Genomic DNA, 26,390 nt, shown 5'->3' with positions numbered 1-26,390 from the left:
GTTTTATTACTTTTACTATGTAGGAGCGTTTTCGTTTGCTGACGTTATATAGGGAGGTAGGCAGGAGCAGGATGCACCAGGATGCATTGCTTGCTTTTTGGTAACGGGATTGATTATTTTTCCCGAATACTTTAGGACCTACCCTCCCATGTCGCACCAGTGGCCCTCTGAGATTGGTTTTGACAAGCAGAAACTGCAAACGCTTTTAACCAACCCCATTTTTATTATTGAGGCATAGACAGACTCCAAAAGTGAGTGCTCCAAAAGTGAGTGCTCATTATCATTTTTCCCAGCTGTTTTAAGTTGTGTAAGCCTAAAACTGTTTAAGAGCGCATGTCTGGTGGACTTTCTTTGATTTCGGACGGTACTTGAATGCAGCACTTCACTATCTATATATATATATATATTTTTTTTAAATCACTACAATTAATTTAAATGCTTATATATGAAAAATAAAAGAAAACGGCCACGCTGCTGTCAGGTATGAACTCTTAAATCCCCAGGGCAGACAGGGGCGACACTTGTGCAGGTATTTTCACCAAAGCGCGCTCACGTGTGCTAGATCCGCGTTCACTCCTCACCAGTTAGAGTGCGGCGACTTGTGCGAAGACCCCGCAGGACCGCTTACTGTTGCACATTATTCATCTAAACACAGGCAAACTGCGCAACAACTGAAAGGTAAAGATCTTATATTTGTATTCAAAGTGAAGCCACTAACAAGCCAGCGTCTAACTTTCCTCTGTTAATATTTCCGTTAAATTAAGGAAGTAGATGTAAGCAGTCGCAGTTTAAAGTGCTGCACAGTGAAACGTTAGTAGCGACAAATGTGACTTAACAGCCTCATGTTTTCAGATGCGAAGCATTTGAATGACATAAAAGTGATTAAATAATACGGGAATAACCTATTTTCTGCTTTTAACTCAGTGTTTACCTGAACTGTGTGTCCAATATTAAAAATAACAAGCCCAGCATTACTGAGACTGTCATTACTAGCCTAGAATTACCATTTATGGCAATAAAAGTGGCATAAAAATATAATTAAAGATAAATTGTAGCCAGCTACTGAAAAAGACTTCATTTTTATTAGATTATCTGCTTCCCTCACGACATAAAATCTCTAATTTCCACCTTATTAAAGATGATTTTAACATATGCAGTGCATAATGTTCTTAAATAATATATTATAATGCAGCTTTTTCAGTGTTTTAGTTACATGTTTTATAAGATAAGTGTATGTTCTTTTTGGGGAAATGAACCATCATGTTCAGAATAACTTCCTTTTTGAGACTTGAGCAGAGTTTGGTCAGAGCTTGTGGTTGTGCGTTAGTTTATTTTTAGTGATCACCTAAACAGAGAATAATCATTTTAATGCACAAAGAGGTCGTTGATCTTTATGGCATCTGTCCTTTGTGGCTCACTGTGTTTTAATCTCCCACCCCCAGATGTGGAAGTCAGTGGTGGGCCACAATGTGAGCATGAAGGTGGCTGGAGAGGGGGATGACTGGGAGACGGACCCTGACTTTGAGGTACTGTGTACTTCCTGGAGTGAGCGTCACTGTAGGGAGGGTTGGGTAGACACCCCCGCGTCAATCATTTCTGATTTTGTGTTTATGTGTTTTTTAGAATGACGTGTCAGAGCAGGAGCAGAGGTGGGGGGCCAAAACCATCGAGGGCTCAGGACGTAAAGAACACATCAGGTGAAAAGACGTGCAGCCTGTTCCTGGAAATATTATTTTTATAGTGCACGTAGATGAGTTCAGGACATAGTGGGTGCTGTGCAGCAACAGGAAGAGGAAGTGAGAGCAGAGCGTAAGCTGTCGGGCCGCGAGTCTTTCCTAATATGGATAATGTATGATGATGGTGATGTTGACAACTCTTTGACAGTGATATTTAAACCTCTGCTGACCGGGTGGGACAGATTTTGTATCAATCGTGGCTTATTCGGGGTCAACAATTCACTCGTTAATGAATATTTGGTAACCTTCAAAGTTGCTGTGGATCCTCATCAAGCAGAAAACTTAATTAATCTTCTAAGCGAGTGTTGTGGTTAGTTAGACAGACACATGACCCACCCTATTGGGAAAACCCGCCCATTAGCAGTATCCATGTACTCAGAGCTTCTGAGCATTTGTGACCCTGAATTTGTGACTCGTAAGAGATTTTAATATTGGAACGGATTAAGAGTAAGCAACAGAGGAACAACTACTATACTAACAGTTTAAAATTACCATGATGAGTGTATCAGTGTTAGTGATTGAGTTCGCAATAGCATGAATTCCGTCTGTTTCACTATTCATGTGTTTTGGCCCCTGCAGTGTTGCAGAGCTCAGAAACAAGGTCACTGAGGAGCATGAGAAGGTGAAGCAGAAGGAGAACATTCCCAAAGCATCGTACGGATATGGAGGGAAGTTTGGAGTGGAGACGGATCGAATGGACAAGGTTAACACGTTTTTCTCATTGAAATCTGAATTATGGTGATATGCTTCTATCATTTACTGCGACTCCTCTTTACCCTCGACCCTGTGCCCACCATTTCTTTAAACGGTGTCCTTTTTGTTTGAATGGATGTGTCTCTGCTGTCCAGGTGGCTCTGGGTAGCGACTATGTAGCAGAGGTGGAGAAGCACTCTTCCCAGAAAGATGCAGCGAAAGGGTTCGGAGGGAAATATGGTGTTCAGAAGGACCGCGTGGACAAGGTGAGAAGACAAGCAGACTCTTTCACAATAGGCAACAATAAGTAAAAGGGAGCACACTGCACCCACATTAACATCTTTTCTTTGATATTCTGTAACTCAGATGTGATTTAAATGACATGATGAGGTCTCCTTCTCTGCTGTGTTTCTGTCTGCTGCTCTATGCCATCAAACAACAGGATTCATTCAATTCAATTTTATTTATATAGCGCCAAATCACAACAACAGTTGCCCTAAAGGGCTTTAATTATAAGGTAAAGACCTTACAATAATACAAAGAAAACAAAGAAAATCACTACATTCATATGACCCACTGTGAGCAAGTGCTTTGGTGACAGTGGGAAGGAAGAACTCCCTTTTAATTGGAACAAACCTCCAGTAGAGACTGGCTCATGGAGGGGCGGCCATCTGCTGTGAACGGTACAGTTAACACAAGATCTATTATACTTTCCATTGTTTCTATTATACCTACATATACTGGTGGATACTCCTTTTAAACATGGTCAAAGTTAGCCAATCAGAAGCTGACTTTAAAGGAAAGGGAAAGGGATCAATGATAGCCTGTTTTTACGACAAATAGAGAAATGAGACTCAGTTTTTATGGGACGAGAGCTCCAGCAGAGGCAGGTTCAGTGAGGGGCAGCCATCTGTTGTTGGGGTGTGAGGGGAAGGAGAGGAGAGGACATGGAGTAGTGACATATAAATGCATCAGCAGTGGAAAAGAAGAGCTCAGTGCATCATGGGAAGTCCTGTAGCATCCCCAGCTTTACAGCATCTGTGGGTGAGGCTTCAGTGTCACCTGATCCAGCTCTATTTATTAGCTTTGTCAAAAAGAAAAGTTTGAACCCCAATCTTAAAAGTAGAGAGAGTGTCTGTCTCCTTAATCCACACTGGGAGCCTGTTCCACAGCTGAAGTTTCTTCAGTAAGAAAAGTTCCACACATACGATGCTTAATATTTATTATGATTTCAATCTTTGTGCAGTCTGCCGTCGGCTTTGAATACAAAGGAGAAGTGCAGCAGCATGGATCTCAGAAAGGTACGTCCACTGTCCTGCATCTGTCATTCACTATTCTCCTATCAGAAGTTTGTCTAAATCTTAAATTCTTATAACTCACTGCTTTAGATTACTCAAAGGGATTTGGAGGAAAGTACGGTGTCGAGAAAGACAAAGTGGACAAGGCGGCTTTGGGGTACGACTACAAGAGTCAGACTGAGAAGCATCAGTCTCAGAAAGGTGAGTTCAGGTTGTAGCAACTGTCTCTTTTTATATTATGTGCTTTATATTAGCTTTTTTATGCATTTGAAATTTATGTTCACCAGACTACGCTAAGGGATTTGGAGGGAAATACGGGGTGGAGAAGGAGAAGGTAGACAAAGCTGCCGTGGGGTATGACTATAAAGGAGAAACAGAGAAGCATCAATCGCAGAAAGGTGAGTTAAAATTGCAGCTTTTGCAGGTTCGGCCACCGTTTTTTTCATGACACTTGATTGCTTTATTCTGTGCAGATTACTCAAAGGGATTTGGAGGAAAATTTGGTGTTGAGAAGGAGAAAGTCGACAAAGCTGCGTTGGGGTACGATTACAAAGCTGAGACGGAGAAACATCAGTCACAAAAAGGTTAGAGGAGAGAGCCACGGATGTGTTATTTACAGGAACAGACTTCCTGTATTCATCACACTGATGAAGTGCTTCTGTGTTCAGACTATTCAGCAGGTTTCGGTGGCCGGTATGGCGTACAGGCAGACCGCATGGATAAGGTCAGCATCAAGGATGAAATTCTGTATTATTGTCTTTGGATTCATTGTTTAATCTGGAATAAAATGGAAAGTAGCCATAACATCTGGGGAATAATTAATATTTTGGAAAAAGTGAGGCACACATGCTAAATGTTGGAATTAACATCGATTATTTCTGTTTTCATTTTCATAAAATGAACTTAAAAATGTTTTAATACCTACCCAAAACCTTAAAACCCTTCTCCACCACTGTACATCTTATTCTTAGCCTGAATAGTCTGCTTGTTCTGTATAACCAGAATAAACATTCTTATTTATGAGACCAATGCTGGTCTGTTCCCATCTTACTCACCGATTTGACTTACTGTCAAAAAGGTAAAGGATGTTATTGTATTCACACAGTGGTGGATCTAGAAAATTTTACATGGGGGGCAAAGGAAGGGCAAGAGGTCTAGGGTGGCACATACCTCTTCAGTGAAGTATGTAAAAATACCTTATATGTAGTTGGGCCAGTTGCCCCCTTTGCCCCCCTGTAGATCCGCCCTTGTCTTTACAGCCCAGCCTGTTTCATATTGAGATGGTGACTGTTTGAGTCTTCTTCCAGACCTTTGCAAAGTGGTGACATATCTAAATAACTTGTACTTAGACACAACTAGACTGATGTCTTGTTATGTTCAAAGTCACTGTAGAACCTTTGGCACAACTTGTTAAAAGATTTAAGTGAGTGGGCCTGAACCTTACTACACCCCCATCTGGCCTGAGGCGACACTGACAGTTACCGATGCTTTATTTATAATTTTTTTGTATATGTTGTTGCTGTGTAACCACTGTTGATTCAGCTACAGCCTATCTTAGCCAAGGAACTTCTGCAAAAAAAGATTTTTAATCTTAAGCAAAAGCATTAAAAAAAACAAAAAACCATCAAACATCTTGCTTCTTGGGACTTTGATCACATTTTTAGCTCCATTTATTTTGTGGTTTAGCCTGAGTATCAGAGGTCCCCAGTAACAGATTGGCCCAGATGTGCCCACATCATCAGCTGAAATAAGGCTGTTTCATAGCCTGTACATCATCCTGATCTGACAGGAACAGACAGGCAGCAGATTGTCAAACCACCAGCTTTTAATTTTTAATTTTGATTTATTTCCTGCCAGTCAGTTAATCGCCTGCTTGAGTATTCTTGCAGCTGTAACCGTCATTATTGAAACATCATGTCTGTAGTGACAATTCAAACTTCTGAAAAATAATTCTTTCTTTCTATTATTAACCTCTAGAGTGCAGCAGGCTTCACAGACATGGACTCCCCGACCTCTGCATATAAAAAGACACAGCCAGTAGAGGCTTGTAAGTTCATTTGTTTCTCCAACATAATCACTCACACTCTGCCATCTGTCTGGCAAGCAATTAAATCCACAACTGTTCAATGGTTTCCATGATGCACTGCATTCATATTCACTTTGGATTTTATTATGCAGCGAGTGCAGGTGCAGGGAAACTGAAAGCACGCTTTGAGAATATGGCCAAGGCTTCTGATGAGGAGAACAGGAAGAAAGCAGAAGAAGAGAGAGCGAGGAGGCAAGCCAGAGAGAGCCGAGAGCGAGAGGAGGCCAAACGCAGACAGCAGCAGGTACGCTGTGCTGCAAAAATGTAAAGAGCTACAACGTGAGCTGTTTTCAGCTCACGTGATTGATGTTCTTTCTTTTAGGAGGAAGAAAGAAGAAGAGAGGAGGAATCTCAAGTACCACCAGTTCATCATGTTGATCCAGAGGACGATATGCCAACACCAGAAATCCACCGTCGCACTCCAGAGATTCAGAAAGAGCCGGAGCCAGAGCCAGAGCTGGAGCTGGAGCCGGAGCCAGAGCCAGAGCCAGAGCCGGAGCCGGAGCCGGAGCTGGAGCTGGAGCCGGTGGTGAGAAACACATATGAAAAATCAGATGTACCAAATAACAACTCGTGTTTAAAACATGGGACTCATATTCACCCATCTTTCCTCCAGCATGCACATATATATATATATTTATATGTTTTTGTATATATAGGTATACATATACATATATATACAAAAAACTTGAATTTTACTATGTTTATTTATCGGATAAAATAAGTTAAATGTCACCGTTATTATAACAGCAGGGTGTCCAAATTCAGAGGCTGCATCCACCTGAGGACCCGGGCTTCGTGGTCTAAGTGGCCGGGTCCTCCGAAAGCCGGGTAACCGGAAATGAGCGATGGTGAAATTGGGCGGTCTAGCCTTCAGAATTACGTCACGAGCTCTCTCGGTGCAGTGAAACTCTGCCGTCTGCTCCTTGCTGTCTAAAATATAACCAGACGCTGGCATAAATTCTCTACCATCTCACACTTCTGTTTAATCACTTTTCTGTTTGACATTTATTCAGCTGTGTGAAAACCCCGGAGGAACCCTCCCGAGGGATTAATCAAATTTTATTTAATCTAATCTAATCTAATAACTTTAATCTCAGCCAAACCCATTTACTCACGAACAAATAAAACACTGAAAAAGGCCAAACAATAACATGTTTAAGTTATCTAAGTGACTTATATATCATGTTTAACCTGAGTAGCAAAAGGCCGCGGGGGTTTGAAAACGATGTGCTGGGAGTTTGTTGTTCTCCCCGGCTCAGATATTTGAAGTTTACACAGCTACATTCTCGCCTGAAAATATGTTAAAAGTTTATTTTGCGACCCAGAAAGATTAATAAGAGTAATATTAAAACTAAGTAGCTGCAGTAGTAGTAGCCATTGTTGGAGACTGGCATTGGCTGGGCCAGTCTGGGATATGGTTTTTCAATTTTGTTGTCCAGATGGAAAATCGGGAGAAATTCGGGAGAATGGTGGCTCCGGGAGATTTTCGGGAGGGGCACTGAAATTCGGGATTCTCCTGGAAAAATCAGGGGGGTTGGCATGTATGCCAATCCATGACTGATAGTGTTTGGTTGTGTGCATTGTGATTTATCCAGGTATGCAGGTATTTCAGATATTGTTCATCTGCTGTAGATAGTTGTTTAGATCTGCCACTTCTTTTCTTTTGCCCTCCACTTTTCCAGTTTCCTCAAATTTTTAAGGACACGCTGCACACCATACTATCAAGATATTCTGTGTTTTTAGCTAACAGCTCTTTGGGAATCACCTTATTGGTACAAAGATACTATTCAAGTCTGTCAGACTGTCTTATCTTTGGAATTTTTCATAAATTCATTAAAGAAATGGAGACAAATTATGTGTTTTTGTGACAAATTTGTTTTTAGGCAAAGTCACCATTTAAAACTGGTTCTTTGTTAAGTTGTCTTTTACGTGTAGACACCTAATTGGTGAGTTGGGTGCTTTTTTTTTATCCTTGGACAATTCACAGGTCAGTAGTAACATAATTCTGCAGAATGTTTTTGGTTTGTGGATGTGGAAAAGCAGAAAGAAAATAGGTCCTATGTGAAAATGTTTACAGCAGACTTTGAGGCTATTAGGTTTTTTTTTTAACAAAAAAGGCAAAACCATGTGGTGCAAAATGCTGTAAGAAGAGAGACATCTTCACAGCTGATATCTCCAAAACTCAGCAACTAACCTAATTCAGTCTCTGAAACTGGTTCCTTTCTGATTATCCTCACCTGTGATGCTTAACTACAAATCATCTAACTCCACTTATGAGTCAAAGGTAGCAGAAGAGCATCATCACACCACAATGAAGGCCACAACCACAAGTTAGCATGTTTGATAACATGCTCATGAAATTTTAAACAAGTGCTACTTATTTACCTTTGAGTACTCAACGTCTCTCAGTGCTTTGTGACTTCACTCCTTTGCCTGTTGCACACAGTCCCAGTGCTTCTCACTGAGGACATAAATGTTTAAAAGACAGCAACATGCAGACATTTGCACCCGCAGGATGGAAATTGTCATTGAAGCTAAAATAAGTAAGTTGGCCTTATGTTCGATTTTATACAGATGCCGGACATTATGGAACAAAGACATGGCTTTTTAAAGGAGGCCAAATTAAAATATAAAGTAATAAATAAAATAACATCCTAAATCAGCACCTGGAGACATTTAAAGATGGCTGATGAACAGAAAGAGTTGGTTCCAGAAGTAAATTTAAGATTACACCATATTTTTCCCAAATTATCCCTTTGTCCATCTCAAAATTCAGATGTTTAGCTCTGAATATAATGCTGGCACGCTACTGGGACTCATCTCACCTTCAGGATTTGAAATCTGTGACTTTGAGCATTGCTGTTTTCAGGAGGAACCAGAATACGAGGAGCCCCCGGCCTTGCCACCACGCTTGGACGATTTTGAGGAACCGGGCGCCCCTCCTCTGCCTGAAAGGTCAATAGATGTGGATGATGATGATGGAGAGTATGAAGACATCGGTCATCCCCCTCCTCCTCCTCCTCAGGGTAAAGGTCTGCCTCTAAGCAAAGCCGTGAGTTAATCAGGACCCCTTTCGTGGCTACTGATCATTAATCTCGCATATTTGATCTCCCAGCTGACGAGAACGACTATGAAGACCTGACATGTGGCCAGAAGGCAATAGCGATTTATGACTATATGGGAGGTAAGACTCTCCATTTTCTGTTTCAGATGTTCTGTTTCATTGTGGAATAGCTGATCTGGGCTACTTTGGTTTGCCTTGTTTCCATACTGAAAGGGGATCGTGAGCACAGGTGTTCCTTTAGCCTTTGACGCTGTGACACAAGTGCTTTTGTTTGTATTTATTTTTCTTTTTAAATGTGAGCATAAATCCTTTGCTTTTCTTTTTTCACACAGAGGCCGATGACGAGATCTCCTTTAATCCAGACGACATAATCTACAACATAGAGATGATTGACGAGGGCTGGTGGAAGGGACAGTGTCACGGACGTACCGGTCTGTTCCCGGCCGCTTACGTTCAGCTGATCGAGTGAGCAACACGCTCCCAAAGTCTATTTTTGCACAAGCTTCGATATTGTTGAACAGGAGGAGGAATTTGTATTTAACAATCAAATCAGAGCAAATTTTTAAAATCAGTTGATTTGTGTAATATTTCGCTTTGAATGTGCCGACTGAAAAAGCATCAGGCCAAACCTGATCAGGAGCAAACGTGTACACCTCTGCAAGGAACTGATGGTATATGACCGTATTCTTCATTTCTTTCACTGGATTTTTATTTTACCAATGTAATCACGGTTATGACCAGAAATGGCTCTGCTATTCTAATAAAAGCCTCCTGGCAACCTGTGCTTTGTCTTTCCTCTGATGCGGTTACAGTGACCAAAAAACTGTGGAGCACCAGCTGATCATTTTAGCCATCGCCATCTTGGTGTTTGGACACAGTGATGAGCGAGGTGATGATTAATCCTTAAACATGTAACGACTCTGCAGCAGGCGTGATTTCTTGCGCACTTAAACAATGCATGTTCATCGGTATAACACCATGTTTATGTTAGTATTACAAAAAAGGGAAGAATTATGAAGTGTGGGAAAGAAAATACTTAATATGTATTTTACTGTGAAACAGTAGCTTCAAAGCTATGCAGGCCAAGTCATCTTCTCTATGCACAGCCACAAACCATAATGGCTGGAGAACATCTGTTTCATTATTATACCCGTGTTTACAAAATTAAATTATAAGAAGCCAACATTGATAATAAAACATTTGGCAGTCTAACAGAAATGATAAAAGTAGAAAACCCTGGCAAAAAGATTAGGCCAGTATCACGTTAACTATGGCTAAGGACTGGCATTAAACAGGTCACTTTATTGTGCAGCGGTTCAGGCAATTACCTGACAGGTGAAAGATCCTGGTTCACTTTATTTTATTTTTTAATTTAAGAGCTATAACTGGGGAGACACAGGTCTGGCCTTTTATGATACACCTCCATAGCAGCCACTGCTACACAGTTATAGCAAAAATAAATCACCAGATGATAGACATAGCCTATGATGCACATTTTAAGAAATGTTAAAGTTTTTCTTTTCAATATATTGTACGAGCCAGACCTTCTTGTAATTTTTTAAAGTGCTCTTGACTAGTTCTTCTGACCTGCTTCATAGTTTTGGACTTTGGCTGCTTTTTTTAAACTCATTTTCAGCCCAGTCATTGTACCCGACCAATTTAGAGGAATGTTTGTTTGATTGTTGGAACACTTAACACTGACCTATGAATCATTCAAGTGTAATCCCCCCCCCCACCCACACCTAACTCAAGATAGGTGTATACACATAACAGACAACTTAGCAATGAACTAATTTTAAGTTGTGTTTACTAGTCTGTCACCAAAAACATCATTTATTGTCATTTCTTTAGTTGAATGTATGAAAAACGGCAAAGATAACACAGTGTGAGGGGCTTGAAATAAGAGTTTTGTACCAACGAGGTGACTGTCGGCATATCTCGGCATGTTGTGCATGCAGTGTGTCCATAAAAAGAGGAAACCGGACAAGTACACGATAAAAGAGGCATCATCACATCTGCATCCACCATGCACTTTTGCACAGTACTGGAATTGTAAAGAATGTGCGTAATGAATTAAAGTTATGACAAACAACAATTGAAATTATAAATCATATTAAAATACTAATAATTCTGTTTTTTGACACACCTCCAGGAGCCACTGGAGGTGGGCAAAAGAGTTGCATGATGTCAAGAAAATGAAAAGAACAAGTGAACAGAATAAATCATAGGACAGATATTTTTAATAGGAGTTTAGAGACTTAACTTGCGGCAGAGAATACACGTGCACCACTCACATTTCTGCAGTCAGACACATTACACACACGTTTTCCGTCCTCTGATCTCAAGTTAGAGAGGGTTTTGCTGTTCCATGAGAACAAACCAGTTTCTGCAGTGAACTTCTGTACGATCTCAGGCTCTGTGGCAAAGCCCGGGAATCTTCAAATCCACCAGACACAATGAAATTTAATTAAGAAACATAACACTTATCACGAAAGGATGCTGTGTTTCAGCTTCCAGAGTCTTTAAGCTAGAATTACGGTCTTCCCGTTTAGTGGTTTACCAGGCAACATTCTTCTTCTTCTTGCCCTTGCCACCTTTCTTTCCCAATCGTTTGCCCCTCATTTTCTTGGCCTGCCGCTGGCTCATCCACGCCGGATACTGTCCATGTTCATCCATTAGAGTTTTCTTGTTGCGCTTGCTGTCCATGTCCATCTTGCCATCTGAAACACAGACACACAGACACGCACACATGATACGATACATGTGACACAGAAAAAGGTGTGACATCACCTCGTAATTAAAAAAAACAAACAAACTATAAAGGCTGCTGACTGACTGTCTTACCATCAGGCTCTGCCTCATCCATGTTAACGTCGGCCTGCTTCTTTATCTTCTCAGCTGGCACCACTGTGGCGATCTCCTGCATGTCGGTCATGGCGACTTCTCCTTTCTTATCGAGGGTCAGAGCTTGTTTCAGACGATTCAGCTCCTTTGGAGCGTTCTTCTTCCTCTTCTCTGCCCGCATCTTTCGCTTAAATTTACTCCGAAGGCTTTTTGCCATTTTTAAAGATGCTGCGAAGACATTAACAAATCACCAGTCAAGCAAACTTGGGTTCACGAATTTTTAGGACTTTCACATGTATCCTTACACCACACAACAGTAAAAACAAGAGAAGACAAATGGATGGTCTGAGGCGACATGTCTCGTTAATGACTGCCGATTTCTTCCACACTGCCTGAGCTGAAGCCCGGGATTCAGGAGGATGTTTGGATTTTAATTAATCTATGATTTACTTTTAAAAACCTCAAGACGATGTATATTATTTAAATATGACATGTATTTGTGTAGGTAGGTAGAATGAAAAAAATCCATTTATAACGGGTTTTTTTAGTAATACTACTAACAAAACAAATAAAAAACCAGAATGGAAATAAACTGCAACATCTTTACAAACTAACTAATAAAGTTAAGTAAACCTGGGCGAGAAGTCTAAATAAAACTGACTACGCATTCAGACTGTCTTCTTCTACACCTCTATAAACATTGAGTTGGTCTCTAGTACCCAACACTAATATTAAAAATATTATAAATCCCAGCAGATCAGCATCTTCTTAAACACTCAGACCAACAACTATGCCGCATTCAAACTCGCCTACATCACCTTTCTTTCACATTTCACTAAATCCACCAAGTTGCTGCCGCGTGATTGGCTGAATCGTAAACAGATGTACCTTACAAAGTGGCCGACACGTGCAGTACTACAATTTTCCTTCCATGATTAATAACGTAAACCTAAGGACTTTATAGGCAAGTTAGGATTAGCGAATCCACTGAGCTGTTAAATCTCAACAAAACGAGCAGCTTCGGTGATAAACTTTAACGTTTGGTCTGTTGAACATTTACAGTACTAACAACATCATCATCATCATCATCATCATCATCACCCACCCCCCTCCAAAAAGAAATGGTAAAATGCTGTTAATTCCGTTTAGTTACACGATACTGGCCGTCACAATAAGCCTAGCAAGTTAGCTACCCAACTCCTAGTGAGGCACCAGTCTTAAAAACACATAAAAATAGCCTCTTTGCCTCATTAAACTCATACAGGTGTGATCATTAATCCACTATATGACATACAAGTGTGACTTACTTTTCACAGAAGCAGCAGATGAGCTTTTTGACGCTTAAACTGCGTGAACAACACACTCCACACACGTGTTTAGAAGCTTGGGGAAAAATGTATCACGTGCTTTGGAAAGAGCTGCAATATGATTGGCTGCCTCGGACATTTTGAAGACTGTGGCGTCTGATTGGACAGTGGGCTAATACCAGGAAGCTAAACGGAAGGTAAACAAACCGTTGTGGAGAATTTCGTGCTTAGCTGCAAGCTAAAGTGCTTTAAACCCTTTGAGTGTTTGTTGGGTTTGTTTTAAGTTCATCCGGGAGTCATGAACAGCTTCCAGGCCGCCAGCCCTCCGCTTTCTGCTGCTGTGACCCAGATGTTCAACACGCTGGAGTCGGCTGCAGAACAAATGATGGTGCACAGAGATTTCCAAGCGGCTTTTGACACATGTCTCAGCGGCCTGGAGAGTCTCGCCGGCCTGGAGCCCGAGGACAGCAGGTGAGGGGCCTGAAGCTTCACGCACGTTTAACTGGAAGCTTGGATGTTTGTGTTATAACAGAAACATCTTTAATGTTCCTGCAGATGTGCAGAGCTCAAGGCTGGTTTCTGCATCTTAGGGATTCAGGCTCTGGCTGAGCTCAATCAGTGGCGTGATGTCCTCTGCTGGGTTCTGCAACAGTATGAGCAGGAGAAAATACCAGCGAAGATCATGCAGATGTGGTGAGGAAAGAGTTTTATTATTATTATTATTATTATTATTATTATTATTACACACTGATCTATTGATCCCCAGCCTTTGGGCAGGTGGACGCAATATGAAATAAAGTATAAAATACAAATCGTATTAGAGTTCAAATATGCAAATTCTCCAAGACATGTTTTTTCAATCAGCACATTTGATCCGTCATTAATTATATAATTAATCATGAATTAAAAATGAAAATAAAATGTAATTACAAATAACAGAAATATTCAAATATGACAAACTTACTAATAACGACGTTTAAAAATAAAACTTTTAAAAGACATGAACAACTCACTGTTTTTTACTGACTGATCTCAATTTAGATTAAGAGGGTACATAGTCACAGTTTCACTCAATCAGTATAAAGTCTCTCAGATGCTGAATTTCAAAAGAATAGCTGTTTGAAATCACTTATAGGAGCTGTGTTTTTCTGCTTCATTCTGAGTGCTATTATAATCAAACCTTATATTAATGACTTCAGCCTTTTGTGATAAAGAAATGTTGTTGTAGTAAATAAAAGACATCTGTCATCACAATTATTTAGGTTTAAACGAATAAATGTGTAAAATGACAGAGCGAGTTCTGCTAGCTCATTGCCCAGACTGTCCCATAAATAGAAAACTAGAAGTTTTGACTTGATGAGCCATATTTTTTTTATCCAATGAGGTCACATTTGTGAAAGCCCACACTGTTGTACAAAGTGTAAGAAAAAAAATGAACTTTTATTTATTACTCAATTGCTTTGATGAGGTCTGAATGGCTATGGAAGAGGTCTTTATCTGTAGGAAAAACTATAAAGTCTGTGAAGTCCAAAGTGTATGGCCTCCAAAGCTCTTCAGCAGACAAAATTGGAGACTATAATCCTAAATCTATTATGTCAGTGGGTAGGTCCAATGAAAAATGGTTGGCTTTTTGAAATATTTGGACAACGACTGGAAATGGGTGATAAACTCAAAAAAATCCTACATAAAAGTGCCCTGTTCTAGTAACAAAACAGACATTTATCACGCCTTCATATCCATAAATTTGGAGCCAAGGTTCCCAGATACTGTGCCAATACTTAGGAATGCCATTTTTCCTACTTAAACCTCTGACTTTTGGGACTGATGGTGATATGTGTGGTGCCATCATTCTCAGAATTAAAGATTGAAGGACAAGAGTGAAGGACACCCAAAATAACTTATTTCTGCTAAAAGGTGTGATGTGTTTGTTTGTGTTTTACAAAGAATTGAAAGATATACTTGACCACCACAGTGGATTTTAAGTCAGACGAACAAGATTTGACTCATGTGTAGACTTTAAGCTTTAACATAAGGGGTTTAGAAAAGTATTGCATTAACTATTTAGGATTTTTTTTCTTTAAAAACTTCAATAAAATACTAACTAATGTGATTTTGTGTCTCATTTTGGCAGTATACTTCTTTACTCCAAGGTGGGTGAGCCTGCTGTAATGCAGGAGGTGACCAGAGCCTGGTTACACTACCCGTCCAACAGCAGGGCGACTAGCTTCGGGACGGTGGCAGAGCTGTACCTGCTGCATGTCCTTGTGCCGCTGGGAGAGGCAGACGAGGCTCGGGAGCTGGTCAGAGGCGAGGTTTTTAGCAGCGCCTTCACAGAAGAACACAGACAGACAGCGCTGGATATCATAGAAGAAAAAGAGCGACAAAATCAAGACCCTCCTCTAAATCCCAGGATGAGTGGAAGCTCTGACGTCACCGAACATCCTGTCTCATCCCAAGGTCTGACACTTCAGCCTCAACCCTTATGAGATGCATTACACCAAGCGGCCTAAAAAAGACTGAAACTGTTAACTATTTGTGATTTTGCTTTTGTTCTGCAGGTACTTTAGTCCATAAACTTGAGGCTGTGATCAGGTTTTTATACCGAAAACTCCTGATGATTGGCTCTGGCTCATTCCCTTTCCGGAGAATCTTTCTGACTGCCATCCTCCTCTACATGCTCTTTTTTCGGATGGATCCAGGTTGGGTGAAACCTTAGTTCTGCTGGTACATCATCCTTTTTTAAAACTTAAAATAAAAGTGACTGTAAATGCATTTCTGTTGTGCTTTTTTTACCTGCAGCTCTCCCGTCTGCATTCATGTGGATTTCTAAACTTCAGCAGCTGCTCAAACAGATGTGGAACGCCATGTTTGCACCGTATTATCAGGCAGTCACTCAGAGCAAAGGACTGTAGAGGACTGAATATGCTTGGTCTATCATTTTAAATGAATTCTCTAAGGACTGTTTGTAAGACAACATGGATGATATTCACGTCAGATCTATAAAACATTTAAAGTACTCATTCCAGGAAAACTTGCATTTTTTTTAAGCTGCAGACTCTTCAGCTCACATGACAGCTTCCCATGAATTCTGCCCAGCTCCTCACTAATACATCCTTTGTTTGTCCATCTCAAAGCAACACACGAGTCATCAAGAGTCTGATGTGTTTTTTTCCATTCCTTTTTTAAGTCTAGGAAGTGACTCACTGTTCTGGTTCAGAGTACCTAGAATGATGAATAGGGGTAAGAAAACAGTTGCAGTCAGTGTATCACTGTAGGAATATGAAATTTGTTAAATGATTATAACAATAGTTATAATAGTCAGTTTAAGTTTTGTGTACTGCAATGTGCTGAGGTCCTGTGGCTGCAAAAAAAAAAGCCTAAACCATGACCCCTCTGCCACTGTGCATGACATGAGGTGTTTGTCCTGATATGCTGTATCTGGTTTTCAACAAACGTGGTGCTCTGCATTACAGCCAAACATTGCCACTTTGGTCTCGTCTCTCCAAAGGACATTTCTAGAAGTGTTGCATTTGACATGCTAACTGAGGCCGGTAGAGTCTGGGATGTAGTTGTTTGCACGTCCAAGATCATGCACTGGGTGTGGAATTTGCTGGGATCTTTACTCCTGAGAAGATTGGCGACCGCTTTGAATGTTTTCCAGTTGTGAATAATTGTTCTCACTGCAAAATGATGGACTTCAGATTGTTTGGAAATGACCCTATAACCTTTCCCAGATCGATGGGAAGCCGCAGTTACTTTTTTAACTTGTTCCTCCACAATTACGACATTTGACAACAACGTTAATAGGTGTGAAAGGTGGACAGAGATGACGTTTTTCCTCCTTGGCGCTGTGTTAACACACCGGAATGCTCCATTCCACCAACCTGCCAAAACCTCAGCTTTTATGGAAGTGGTCATGATCAATTAATCAAGTGCATTATCAACATGTTACCCTCTTAATTCAAATGGAAGCTGTCAGATTGTACTTAGCTTTTCACAGGATTTGATCTCAAGAAAATGTACTTTCAATGTCAAAGTGAAGATATTTGTTGTGCATTTAAGTGTCCCTGTGACTGTTCTTATATATTATTTTATTGATAATTCTCATAAATGAACCTTAAATGTTTATAGGTTAATCAATTTTGATTTATAATTTTGAATTATATGTGTGGATGTGACAGCGTGTGTAATAGGACAGAATCCAGTCACCATATTTAAAAAAAAAATGGATGGATGGGTAGTTAAGTAACCGGTTACCTAACATGCTGTCAGGCCTTTCCAAAAGTATCATCAGTAAAAATTTAAAGAGGGAAAAACAAACTTTTTTATAATCTTATATTCCTGTTGTGAAAATTTGAATTTAATGTATGTGAAGATCTATTAAATGTAATCTTATGCAGCACTGTTAAGCAGTTATAAAATCTAAATGTTTAAATTGTTTTCTGAAAGCTTACAAGTAGCTAAAAAAGTGAAAAAAGTAGAAAAAAAGTGTTCAGGTAAACGTACATGTCCCTCAAGTTTAGAAAAGGTGGTGGTGTAGGAAATCAGAATATATTATCTGTAATTCATACAGTTCTGCATGCATGTTAAAAAAAAAAGGGGGGGGGGGGTCTTTTTTTTTTATTTTTATGTAAAAGCCACATTAGTTTGATTGCAATTTTAAAGTGGGGCTGGGGTCACTCATTGCCCCCCTCTTTGGACACGCCCCTAGGTACAGGTGAGAAGTATTATTATAAAGTTGCACACAGTGGAAATACTTAAAAATACTTAAGTATTCGAGTACAGACTACTGCCTGTGACTGTGGAGATAATCTGGACCCATGTGTCACCACTGCTGTGTAGCGCCGACGTGATTGCCGTAACATGTCGACGTCATAGTTCCAGCCGGTTTGCGCATAACAGTTTGTGAGTTTCGTTTCCAGCAAAGCGAAGAGAAAGCTGTAAAATGAAATTGCTGCTGGGAACTGTTTCTGTGGCGCTGATGTTTACAGTGGGGTGAAGTACAACAAACGCTCGACCCTCTGTTGGTTTAGTGACCGTCCTGAGACCCTGAAGTAGAGCAGAAGGCTGCACTGATGTCTACTGGGATCTACCATTTCTTTTCTAGACTTACTCTGGAGAATCACTTATTTGGTAAGCGGATCATTGTCAACCCGATGGTGATATTTTTATATTATTTCCTGTTTGCTTGAGAACTATAAATACTAGTTTAAAGGTCCTACTTCCGCGAAATGCACGAGATGCTTGTTAAATACGATTAAAGCTCCTCAACGATGCACTCGTTATTAATTTCACAGTAAATAAAAACGGAACAATTTTGAAGTCAAGTTTTATTCACAGATAGGAAAAATTATTTTAGTCAGTTAACTTTCTAAAGCTGTAGTGCTTTCTCGGTCATGAACAATCATGAACAATGTAGTGCACAGTGTGCCAAAAATTCGCTCACAGCTTTATTAGGTACACCTTGGTGGCGCTGGAAACTTTCCTCATATGACAGCATCGCACATTTGCTCCAAATCTGTTGGCTTTGCATCCATGATGGGAATCTCTGTTCCACCACATCCCAAAGGTGCTCTACTGGATCGAGAACTGGTGACCGTGGAGGCCATTTGAGTACAGTGAACTCATCGTCACGTTCAAGAAACCAGTTTGAGATGATTTGAGCTTTGCGACATGGTGCGTTAACCTGCCCGAGGCAGGTATCAGAAGATGGGTACACGGTTGTCATTAAGAGATGGACATGGTCAGCAACAACACTCAGGTAGGCTGTGGATTTAAATGATGCTCAGCTGGTGCTATAGGGCCAAAGACAATACCCCCCACACCACTCCCTCTCCACCAGCAGCCTGAACTGTTGATACAAGGCAGGCAGGAAAAGCCATGCTTTCATGCAGCAGAAATCAAGACTCATCTGACTAGAAAACGTTTTTCCAGTTATGTATTGTCCAATTTTGGTGAAGCGTGTGAAGTATAGCCTCAGTTTCATGTTGGTTATCTAATTTTAGTGAATATTTGAGTTGCTGTTTCTACTCTTCTAATCAGCTTGAAGCAGTCTGGTCGTTCTCTTATGACCTCTGACATCAAACTTTACAGACCATTCTCTGTAAACTCTAGGGATGGCCGTGTGGGAAAATCCCAGTATATCAGCAGTTTCTGAAACACTCAGACTAACAACCATGCCATGTTAAAAGTCACTAAAATCACCTTTGTTTCCCACTCTGTAACTCTGTTTCAACTTCAGCAGGTCGACTCGACCACGTCTACATGTCTAAATGCTCTGAGCTGCTGACATGTGATTGGCTGATCAGATATATGAGTTAACATGCAGTTGAAAAGGTGTACCTAATAAAGTGTCTGGTGACTGTATAATCTAATTATTTACTGGCTGATCTGTTTAAACTATGCTAATAGTCATATAACTGATCATATTCATGTTCATATTTATCATACTGGGTTGTTAAGGAGGTGGTAATGCTGTTTAACAAACCTTTAAAGGATTTCTGCACCTCAAAAGAACTCTTTAAACCTCATAAATTTATGACTGATTCATAAATGCTCTTTTGTCTGTTGTTGCATTTGACCTTCAGGTCAGGTGTCTTTCAGTGACACAGAAACCAAAATACTGACCGTGAGTCTGTGTGAAGTGAAGTCAACTTGCTCCACATCTGCTCAACACGGGGCCTAAAACTAATAAACCGAACAAGCCTCACGCTCTGCGATCTCTAAAACCATGATTTGCTATTTTAATAGAATATATATCAAAAATGCGGGGTTCTCCACAGCTGACTGTGCTTTTCCATTTTTATTTATTTTCACACATGCACACACCCGCTGGTGCTCTGGTGGGTTGATTCACAGTGTCACAGGCTGTTATTTAACCCTTGTTACTCTTACAGGGATGAGAGGCCTCTCCAACTATTGTCTATCATGCTGTGTGAACAGCTTGCTGCAGACTTTCTCTGCTACCTGGGAAATAGCAGAACTACTAGAAAGGTAATCACATGAATTACTACAGCGGCTTTCATCTTGACTCAGTGATGTTGTAGTTCCACTTACTGTGGAAATCCTAAGGCTGTTTACAAGCTTTTATGAATTTTAAAAAGGTGGGATGTAGCTGGTGCGAGAGGAGATGCTCGTAATGTCGCGCTGCATCTAAAGAGAGTTCTTGAGGCCATGCGGGGTGACCTTCCTCAGCCCGCTCCACATCGTGACTTCCTCCACTGTCTGGACCAAAACCGCTTTCGACGTAAGAGCCACGCTTTTGCAGAGAAAATACCTCCTGCCGATGTGTCTTATTTCACACCTTCTAATGATGCTTTACAGTTAATGTGCAGCATGATGCAGATGAGGTGTTCCTCTCGATTCTCAACTTCATTCACCAGCAGATGGACAACAGAGTTCTGGTTGGACTGTGATCAAACTACTCTAATATTATTCATTTCTGCATGTGTTATCTACAACAGCGTTTGTTTGCATTTAAATGTAAATGCATTTGCCCTCTCTGAAAGGCTGGGGAAATTCAGGATCTGTACAAGATTTCAGTGGAGACACACCTGCAGTGTTTAAAGTGCAACTCCATCCAAACCGAAACCAGCTACATGCTCAGCCTGCCGCTTTATGTAAAGGAGGATGACAACTCTCTGGTGGGTCTTCTTCTTCTTTTGTTTAAGAATACTAAAACTGTTGGGAAACACACTATCTCTGTTTGTTATTTTTTCCCTTTTATTAGAGGCCGTATCTTAAAATCTCAAATTTTTACAGTTTATTGAAGCCAAAGATTTTAGCCAATCCTGATCCAATCATATGGGTGTAATAAAACATAGCATTTTAATATGTAATACTTCCAACTGGGAAGTATTACATGGAGGGGGGGATTTTATAAATCCACACAACACAAGTGTAAAGAGGGAGAAAACACACAAGTTTATTAGGATTACAAAAATCAGAGTCACCAGCAAATAGTCCAGCACAGAACCACTCATAAAAGATCAAATGAATGACATATGACTTGTTAGGTTACAAACCTTAGCTGTATTGCATTGTCACTGTTTATTTTACTCACTATTTATTTTGTTACATTTGTCATATTTTCAGGAGGGCTGCATGAACTCCTTCTTTGAGCATCAGGAGCTCAAGGGCATAAACTCCTGCTTTTGTGCACACTGTGGAACTAAGAACCCATCCAGACAGGTGAGACTCGGGTTTAAATCGCCCTCAAACACAACTGATGAAATCAATTACAAGATATGTGAATGTGTCATTAATCTGTATTCTATCATGTCAGCTCAAACAATCATTGTGAAATCTGATTGCTTGTTGTATAACAAATCTGTGTGTATCTATTTTTCTTCATTGCTTCAATCTAATAAAAATATCTTTGAGGAAAAAAAAACATATTTAAAAGGCTGAGTGGGATGAGTGGACGAGAGTGGGTGGGTGAAACATATTTGCCAGCATAATCATGAACTCACATTCACTCATTTGTTTTGTTCAGGGTGTCAAACTCCTCTCACTGCCTCGTATCTTGTGCATGAACCTGAAGCGATTTCGGAACAGCCGCGGTTCCACACACAAACTTGACTGCAGGGTTTCTTTCCCAGAAACCTTTGATTTCTCCCAGAGTCTCCAACATGTGTTCTCCGCAAACTTTGCACAGGTACGTCTGAATTCTTTTTTACGTGAATATTGCATCTTTTGCTTGTGAATACTCTGATTATTTATTTGTTTTTCTTCCAGAATGAGTGCAGGTACACCTTGTACGCAGTGGTCGTGCACTCTGGTTATGCAATGTTTGGGCACTATACTGCTTACGTCCGCCACAGGGAGAACAAGTGCTGGTACTATGCAGATGATAGCCACGTACAGCGGGTACATCGGATCTAAAAAATAATTACAAATAATCACAGTATACAGTTTGATGTGAAAGTATCTGCAGATATCAAAGGGAGAGAGGGATGTAACTTTTTCCCCTCTGTGCTTTTTATTGAATTGCAAATTTCTGATGAATTTTCTGTCTGATTTTCATTCAAATCCACAGACCTCCTGGGAAGAAGTGCAGAGAACATATGGAGGACGACACAGGTAAAATGCCCAGTTTCTGACTGTACAGGGGGTCATGAAGTCCTCTCAGACGTTTTACACTCATAAACATGAAGCTGTCTACAGCAGCTGGAAATGGCTCGTCAAAGCTTAATGAGGATACATTTTAACCTAGTCAGTCTGATTCTGGTCTGAATATCTGGAGCAAGGAGGTAGTAAGACTTTGAAAACATTAGATTTTTTGCCATCCTGTCACCAGCTACTTAGTACATAAATAACAGACTGTACATAAATGATGGGCACCGAAGCACCTTAAATCTGCTTTATTTTGACTCTCCTGGTTGCAAAAAGACTTTAGAAACGCTTTCCTGGAGACGTTAGTACTACTTTCTACTTTACTGAATAAAACAGGCTGTTGGTTAAGTTATGATCCGCATTAGAGTCACAGTAAAGGCCTGCTTTATTTTAACAGGCTGTTGCCATATGACTGTGTGGTTTCTCAGTTTCTCAGTCAGATCCACCCTCAAAATGCCAAGATGACGATGGCGAAGGCTGAACAAACATCCCAGTAGCTTCTTTCAACTTTTTATATATGGCACAGACGTGAGAGTGATATCAAAAGTCTCATCTAACTCACGACTGTGTCAAAATGTCAGTGTGTTGTTCTTAAAGAGGAAGGTGTGGAGAGACCACAGGCTGAAGGATGTAGCCACAATGAGGTCAGACATTTCAAAGCATCATTTTCAGCATTTCGCTGGTCGTGGTCTTAGTTTTTGGAAAAAAGGCGTCACTGAGGTGTGGATCGGACGTGATGTCTAGTTTTAGAATTAGAAGTCTTTTATCGTATGTTTTTGTGGGTAAATAAATTACATGGCTGCACTTACAAATGCAAAGAGAAAAAAACAAAAAACAAACAGTCATTTGCACAGTAAATATAAAAAGAAGGAACGAGTTCAGTGACTTCACCAATATGAGTAGAGTATTCCAAATATGTAAGACACTGCTCACTGAGTTGGCTGATATTACACAGAAGGGAAATTATTGCAGGAGTGGAAGATAAGGCGGTAGTTGCTTCAGAGTCAGCCTTTCTTTGATTTGAGGGATCTGTACAAGCTCTTGCCCTACTAAAGGGCAAGAGGTTGTACAGGTGAGAGCCAGGAGGATGTGATGGTTTTTAAAAAATGTTTCTGGCTCTGCTGAGGCAGCAGGAGGGCAGAGCGATCTCCCGAACGGCGTTAATGATCTCTGAAGGTTCCTCCTCTCTGCACAAGCAGTGTCCACATAGAAAGGTTTAATTCTTCAGCCGGTGGATTCAAACCAAGACCTGTTTCCTGTGAGGTGACAGAGCTAACCAGACAGTGCGTGCCGCAGAATTAACACTATACAAAAAACCCCCCCAAAAAACAACTTTTAGTTTTTAGTCTTCCACTTTTTGGCAAATATAAATTACGGATATATTCCAAGGATATTCATCTATTATTATCAGAGCACCTACATTTAGTTTGCAGGAAGAACCTGCAGCAGTCCATCTATTTATAACCGTCCCATTTCCTCTAGTTTATATGTCCTTCCGTCCCCTGCAGTTGAAGAGCAAAAGTCACTTTTTCTGTTGATCACATTGAATTTGCTATATTTATGAAAAGATATCTTCTGAAGCTACCATTAAGCTTTGTTTGTTTGTTTACCTGCAGCCATGGCGATCTTTAATAGTTGTGCATCATCATTTTTTTCTTTTATCTCTTTTAAGAAGAAATGACAAACCTGCCCATAAACGTCCTTTCTGTCCAGTTCAAAGGACACAGTTTTGAAATTATTTAGTTCTTAGTTTGTTGTGATACTCCAAAATGGCATTATACCATGTATTGCCTGTTTTCATCTATCATTGAGCAGTTCCGGTTTGAAATTTGTATCTATATCTTACTAATCTTACTGCCTGCACATCTTGATTAAAAAAATCGACCGACGGGTTTTGGAGTTGAAGTTCAGCCGAGACAGCCTGACAGGAGCTGTTAAGCTGTATCGTATAGGCCTAATTCACCTAGCCTCATATGTCAAACTGGCAGCTGCGTCGTTAAATACTTTACACTTTTGGGTCCTTTTGGTCCAGATGAATCGGGATATGTGCTTATCCCTTTCCTGATATTCCCTGTTTAGTTGGGACCTCTACTGGAAGGTCACACATCATCATAGCGCCATCATTTTTCTCAAATATAAGGCCCGAGGGCCAGAATCGGCCTGGCAAAGACTCCCACTGGACAGTTTTAGAAAATGTGAAGGAGGATGTACATTTCAGAATTTTAACTGTATTTTCACAAATTTTACAATTTTTCCTACTGAAAAAGAACTAAATGAAAAAGTATTCTTGGTGAATTAACGCAAACTTTCAGTTTCATAATTACAGGACAGTGTGAGCAATGAGCTACCAGAACTGATAGTACTGACAGATTTATTTCATGTCTTTATCACATAGAAAAAGTGAGGAAATACTGTTGGAATTGCACCTCTTTTTCTTATATTGAGATATTTCAGGGATTAACTGGCTAATTAAACTTTTTTACACTGACAGTAAGGGCAGGTTCACTTCTCCGACACACTTAAGATCAATGTGGGCTGTAAAATGACACCGACAACCCTGCTCTTCTGCATCCAGAAGAGTCGGCCCTGCTGACTGTTAGAAAGAATGCAACTATAAGGTGCTTAGTGACTTCACCATTCATGTTTCCTACAGTTAAAATAATTCAGAGAAATATGAAGGAGATCTGTTCAGAGAATTCTCTGCATTCGGGCTCTCACCTTCAAAAACTCCCTGTAAAACAACAGCCATGCCTAGAGCAAGGAGTAACCAAACATGTGACTCCCATTTTATCACACTTTAACTGGCTTCCACTTCTTTTCAGAGTTAAATCAGAGATTTTAATAATAACATTTAAAGCCCCATTTGCTTGACTCCTGCTGACATAATGGAGCTTTCATCTTTCTCCTTGCAGAAGGAGCTTTAGATTTTTAGACAAAGTCTTATTCTCTGCTCCGTGGTCTTGATTAAAGACTAGGAGGTGATTGTGTTTTTCGCCACGAACACTCTCAAACTTTTGAACCCCTAAACAGAGGAAATCCGTCATGTCCGCCATGTTGTCTTGTCTTTCAACAACAAGCTGGTTTCTGGAAAACACCTGGAAGTTTTAGTTTCACTTTTCCTGTCATGTGAATTGAAAATGCCATCGTGGTTTCCTTTGATTCCTTCCTTATTTATGTTGCCGTTTGCTATATAAGAATGCTTCATTGTTTTCTTCCTTTTTCTTTTGTTGCAGTGGAACGGCGTACATGTTAATGTACAGAAGAGATTCAGAAGAATGGAGGCCACGGCCTGAACTTTCTGGCTGAGTGGATGGGTGCAAAGAAATCAGGGGACATGGTGCAATAAAACATGGAATGCATTGATTTTATGGAAGTATTTCATGGGAATTTCTGACCTTTTTCTACAATGTGAAAGGTTTTATAGTCTATATTTTTTCCCAATCTCACTGAGCTCAACCAGCAAATGAATTTCTGTTAACCAGTAGGTGGCGTTGAAGACTTTATACAGGAAAGGGTTTTCCATCTCAGACCACACACACTGTGAACACACTCACTGGTACTGGGGGGTTGGTCTGAAGTGACTGCTTAGCTGAGATATTTGCTGTTTGGGGAAATACCTGCATTGAGATCTGGTGTGCATTTTCCTGATATAGCTGTTTATGAGTCATTCTTGAAGAACACTCAATGCATTTTTTTCTCATTTGGGTGACACAATCATCTTTTATTTTATGTATTCTGTCTATTTAACCACTATTAAAACTATGCTTGGGTATTAAACCTCCCATTATGTTATGTATTTGATGCTCCAAACCACAAATATATATATATATATATATATACATATATATGTGTGTGCGTGTGTGTGTATGTGAATTACCTGAGAGGACCAAAAACAGTGCAGTTGCAGCCAGTGCTTGGTATAACTGAGCCACTAAAATTCCCATTGTGTTGGCCAAGAGGTGGTTGGGGGGGGTTGACCGTGTGAAACAGTGCCTATGTGCTGCAGAGCTCTGACAGAATGGAACATGTCTACACGGTGCCAGAGGCAGCAGGCTTCATGCTTAGTCATCTCAATGCTTTCTGCATACAGGGTATACGTTCTCCTACTTGCAGCACACACCCTGGGGACAGGTCTCGAGTTGAGTCAGTGTCACAGATATGGTCAGCCGTTTATTGCTGCATTTGTGAGATCCGTATGACTTTTCCTCTGACTAAAGTGCAAAATCACCTTTAGAAATCCCGCCG

At 40.3% G+C, this 26,390-nt stretch overlaps 4 protein-coding genes across 6 annotated transcripts; 3 read left to right on the top strand and 1 right to left on the bottom strand.

Moving 5' to 3' along the window:
* The first annotated feature begins 566 nt into the window (after positions 1-566).
* On the top strand, positions 567-9,662 carry hcls1 (hematopoietic cell-specific Lyn substrate 1). 2 transcript variants are annotated; one of them, XM_084910054.1, is made up of 16 exons: positions 567-678; positions 1,443-1,526; positions 1,624-1,697; positions 2,316-2,439; positions 2,585-2,695; positions 3,676-3,730; positions 3,818-3,928; positions 4,015-4,125; positions 4,201-4,311; positions 4,396-4,451; positions 5,705-5,774; positions 5,906-6,057; positions 6,136-6,342; positions 8,686-8,842; positions 8,932-9,000; positions 9,213-9,662. In XM_084910054.1, the coding sequence occupies exons 2-16, from the start codon at positions 1,443-1,445 to the stop codon at positions 9,347-9,349; spliced, it is 1,629 nt and encodes a 542-aa protein (XP_084766180.1). In that variant the 5' UTR covers positions 567-678; the 3' UTR covers positions 9,350-9,662. The 2 variants fall into 2 exon arrangements, with proteins under 2 accessions (XP_084766180.1, XP_084766179.1); XM_084910053.1 differs by having other exon boundaries at positions 8,686-8,848.
* A 1,440-nt stretch (positions 9,663-11,102) lies between these two features.
* llph (LLP homolog, long-term synaptic facilitation factor) lies at positions 11,103-13,137 on the bottom strand. Its single transcript, XM_084910060.1, has 3 exons — positions 13,032-13,137; positions 11,725-11,952; positions 11,103-11,600 (listed from the first exon to the last, which is right to left on the bottom strand). Exons 2-3 carry the CDS (start codon positions 11,939-11,941, stop codon positions 11,437-11,439), a joined length of 381 nt encoding a protein of 126 aa, XP_084766186.1. The 5' UTR covers positions 11,942-11,952; positions 13,032-13,137; the 3' UTR covers positions 11,103-11,436.
* A 73-nt stretch (positions 13,138-13,210) lies between these two features.
* pex26 (peroxisomal biogenesis factor 26) lies at positions 13,211-17,167 on the top strand. Its single transcript, XM_084910059.1, has 5 exons — positions 13,211-13,502; positions 13,587-13,724; positions 15,163-15,488; positions 15,590-15,730; positions 15,831-17,167. Exons 1-5 carry the CDS (start codon positions 13,330-13,332, stop codon positions 15,941-15,943), a joined length of 891 nt encoding a protein of 296 aa, XP_084766185.1. The 5' UTR covers positions 13,211-13,329; the 3' UTR covers positions 15,944-17,167.
* A 707-nt stretch (positions 17,168-17,874) lies between these two features.
* Positions 17,875-25,927, top strand: usp18 (ubiquitin specific peptidase 18). 2 transcript variants are annotated; one of them, XM_084910058.1, is made up of 11 exons: positions 17,875-18,164; positions 18,601-18,792; positions 19,928-20,024; positions 20,135-20,277; positions 20,355-20,434; positions 20,540-20,674; positions 21,126-21,221; positions 21,526-21,687; positions 21,768-21,899; positions 22,069-22,112; positions 25,379-25,927. In XM_084910058.1, exons 2-11 carry the CDS (start codon positions 18,741-18,743, stop codon positions 25,449-25,451), a joined length of 1,014 nt encoding a protein of 337 aa, XP_084766184.1. In that variant the 5' UTR covers positions 17,875-18,164; positions 18,601-18,740; the 3' UTR covers positions 25,452-25,927. The 2 variants fall into 2 exon arrangements, with proteins under 2 accessions (XP_084766184.1, XP_084766183.1); XM_084910057.1 differs by lacking the exon at positions 18,601-18,792 and having other exon boundaries at positions 17,877-18,164.
* Positions 25,928-26,390: the final 463 nt, after the last annotated feature.

This window comes from Perissodus microlepis, chromosome 17 (genome assembly GCF_051167445.1).
Source record: "Perissodus microlepis isolate ML-2025 ecotype Zambia chromosome 17, ASM5116744v1, whole genome shotgun sequence".
NCBI classification, from domain to species: domain Eukaryota; kingdom Metazoa; phylum Chordata; class Actinopteri; order Cichliformes; family Cichlidae; genus Perissodus; species Perissodus microlepis.
Note: the sequence above shows the minus strand (reverse complement) of the source record. Positions and strands in the feature narration are given on the sequence as shown.

What these genes read in the sequence shown, in the direction of transcription:
- hcls1 (XM_084910053.1), top strand. Translation starts at nt 1,443, where the DNA reads ATGTGGAAGTCAGTGGTGGGCCACAATGTGAGCATGAAGGTGGCTGGA. An exon ending in AGACGGATCGAATGGACAAG is followed by an intron (nt 2,440 to 2,584) that starts GTTAACACGTTT and finishes TCTGCTGTCCAG; the next exon opens with GTGGCTCTGGGTAGCGACTA. An exon ending in GCAGCATGGATCTCAGAAAG is followed by an intron (nt 3,731 to 3,817) that starts GTACGTCCACTG and finishes TCACTGCTTTAG; the next exon opens with ATTACTCAAAGGGATTTGGA.
- llph (XM_084910060.1), bottom strand. Translation starts at nt 11,941, where the DNA reads ATGGCAAAAAGCCTTCGGAGTAAATTTAAGCGAAAGATGCGGGCAGAG. An exon ending in GGATGAGGCAGAGCCTGATG is followed by an intron (nt 11,601 to 11,724) that starts GTAAGACAGTCA and finishes TCTGTGTTTCAG; the next exon opens with ATGGCAAGATGGACATGGAC.
- pex26 (XM_084910059.1), top strand. Translation starts at nt 13,330, where the DNA reads ATGAACAGCTTCCAGGCCGCCAGCCCTCCGCTTTCTGCTGCTGTGACC. An exon ending in CTGGAGCCCGAGGACAGCAG is followed by an intron (nt 13,503 to 13,586) that starts GTGAGGGGCCTG and finishes ATGTTCCTGCAG; the next exon opens with ATGTGCAGAGCTCAAGGCTG. An exon ending in ACATCCTGTCTCATCCCAAG is followed by an intron (nt 15,489 to 15,589) that starts GTCTGACACTTC and finishes TTTGTTCTGCAG; the next exon opens with GTACTTTAGTCCATAAACTT.
- usp18 (XM_084910057.1), top strand. Translation starts at nt 18,107, where the DNA reads ATGTCTACTGGGATCTACCATTTCTTTTCTAGACTTACTCTGGAGAAT. An exon ending in GGACCAAAACCGCTTTCGAC is followed by an intron (nt 20,278 to 20,354) that starts GTAAGAGCCACG and finishes GATGCTTTACAG; the next exon opens with TTAATGTGCAGCATGATGCA. An exon ending in TCTCCGCAAACTTTGCACAG is followed by an intron (nt 21,688 to 21,767) that starts GTACGTCTGAAT and finishes TTTTTCTTCCAG; the next exon opens with AATGAGTGCAGGTACACCTT.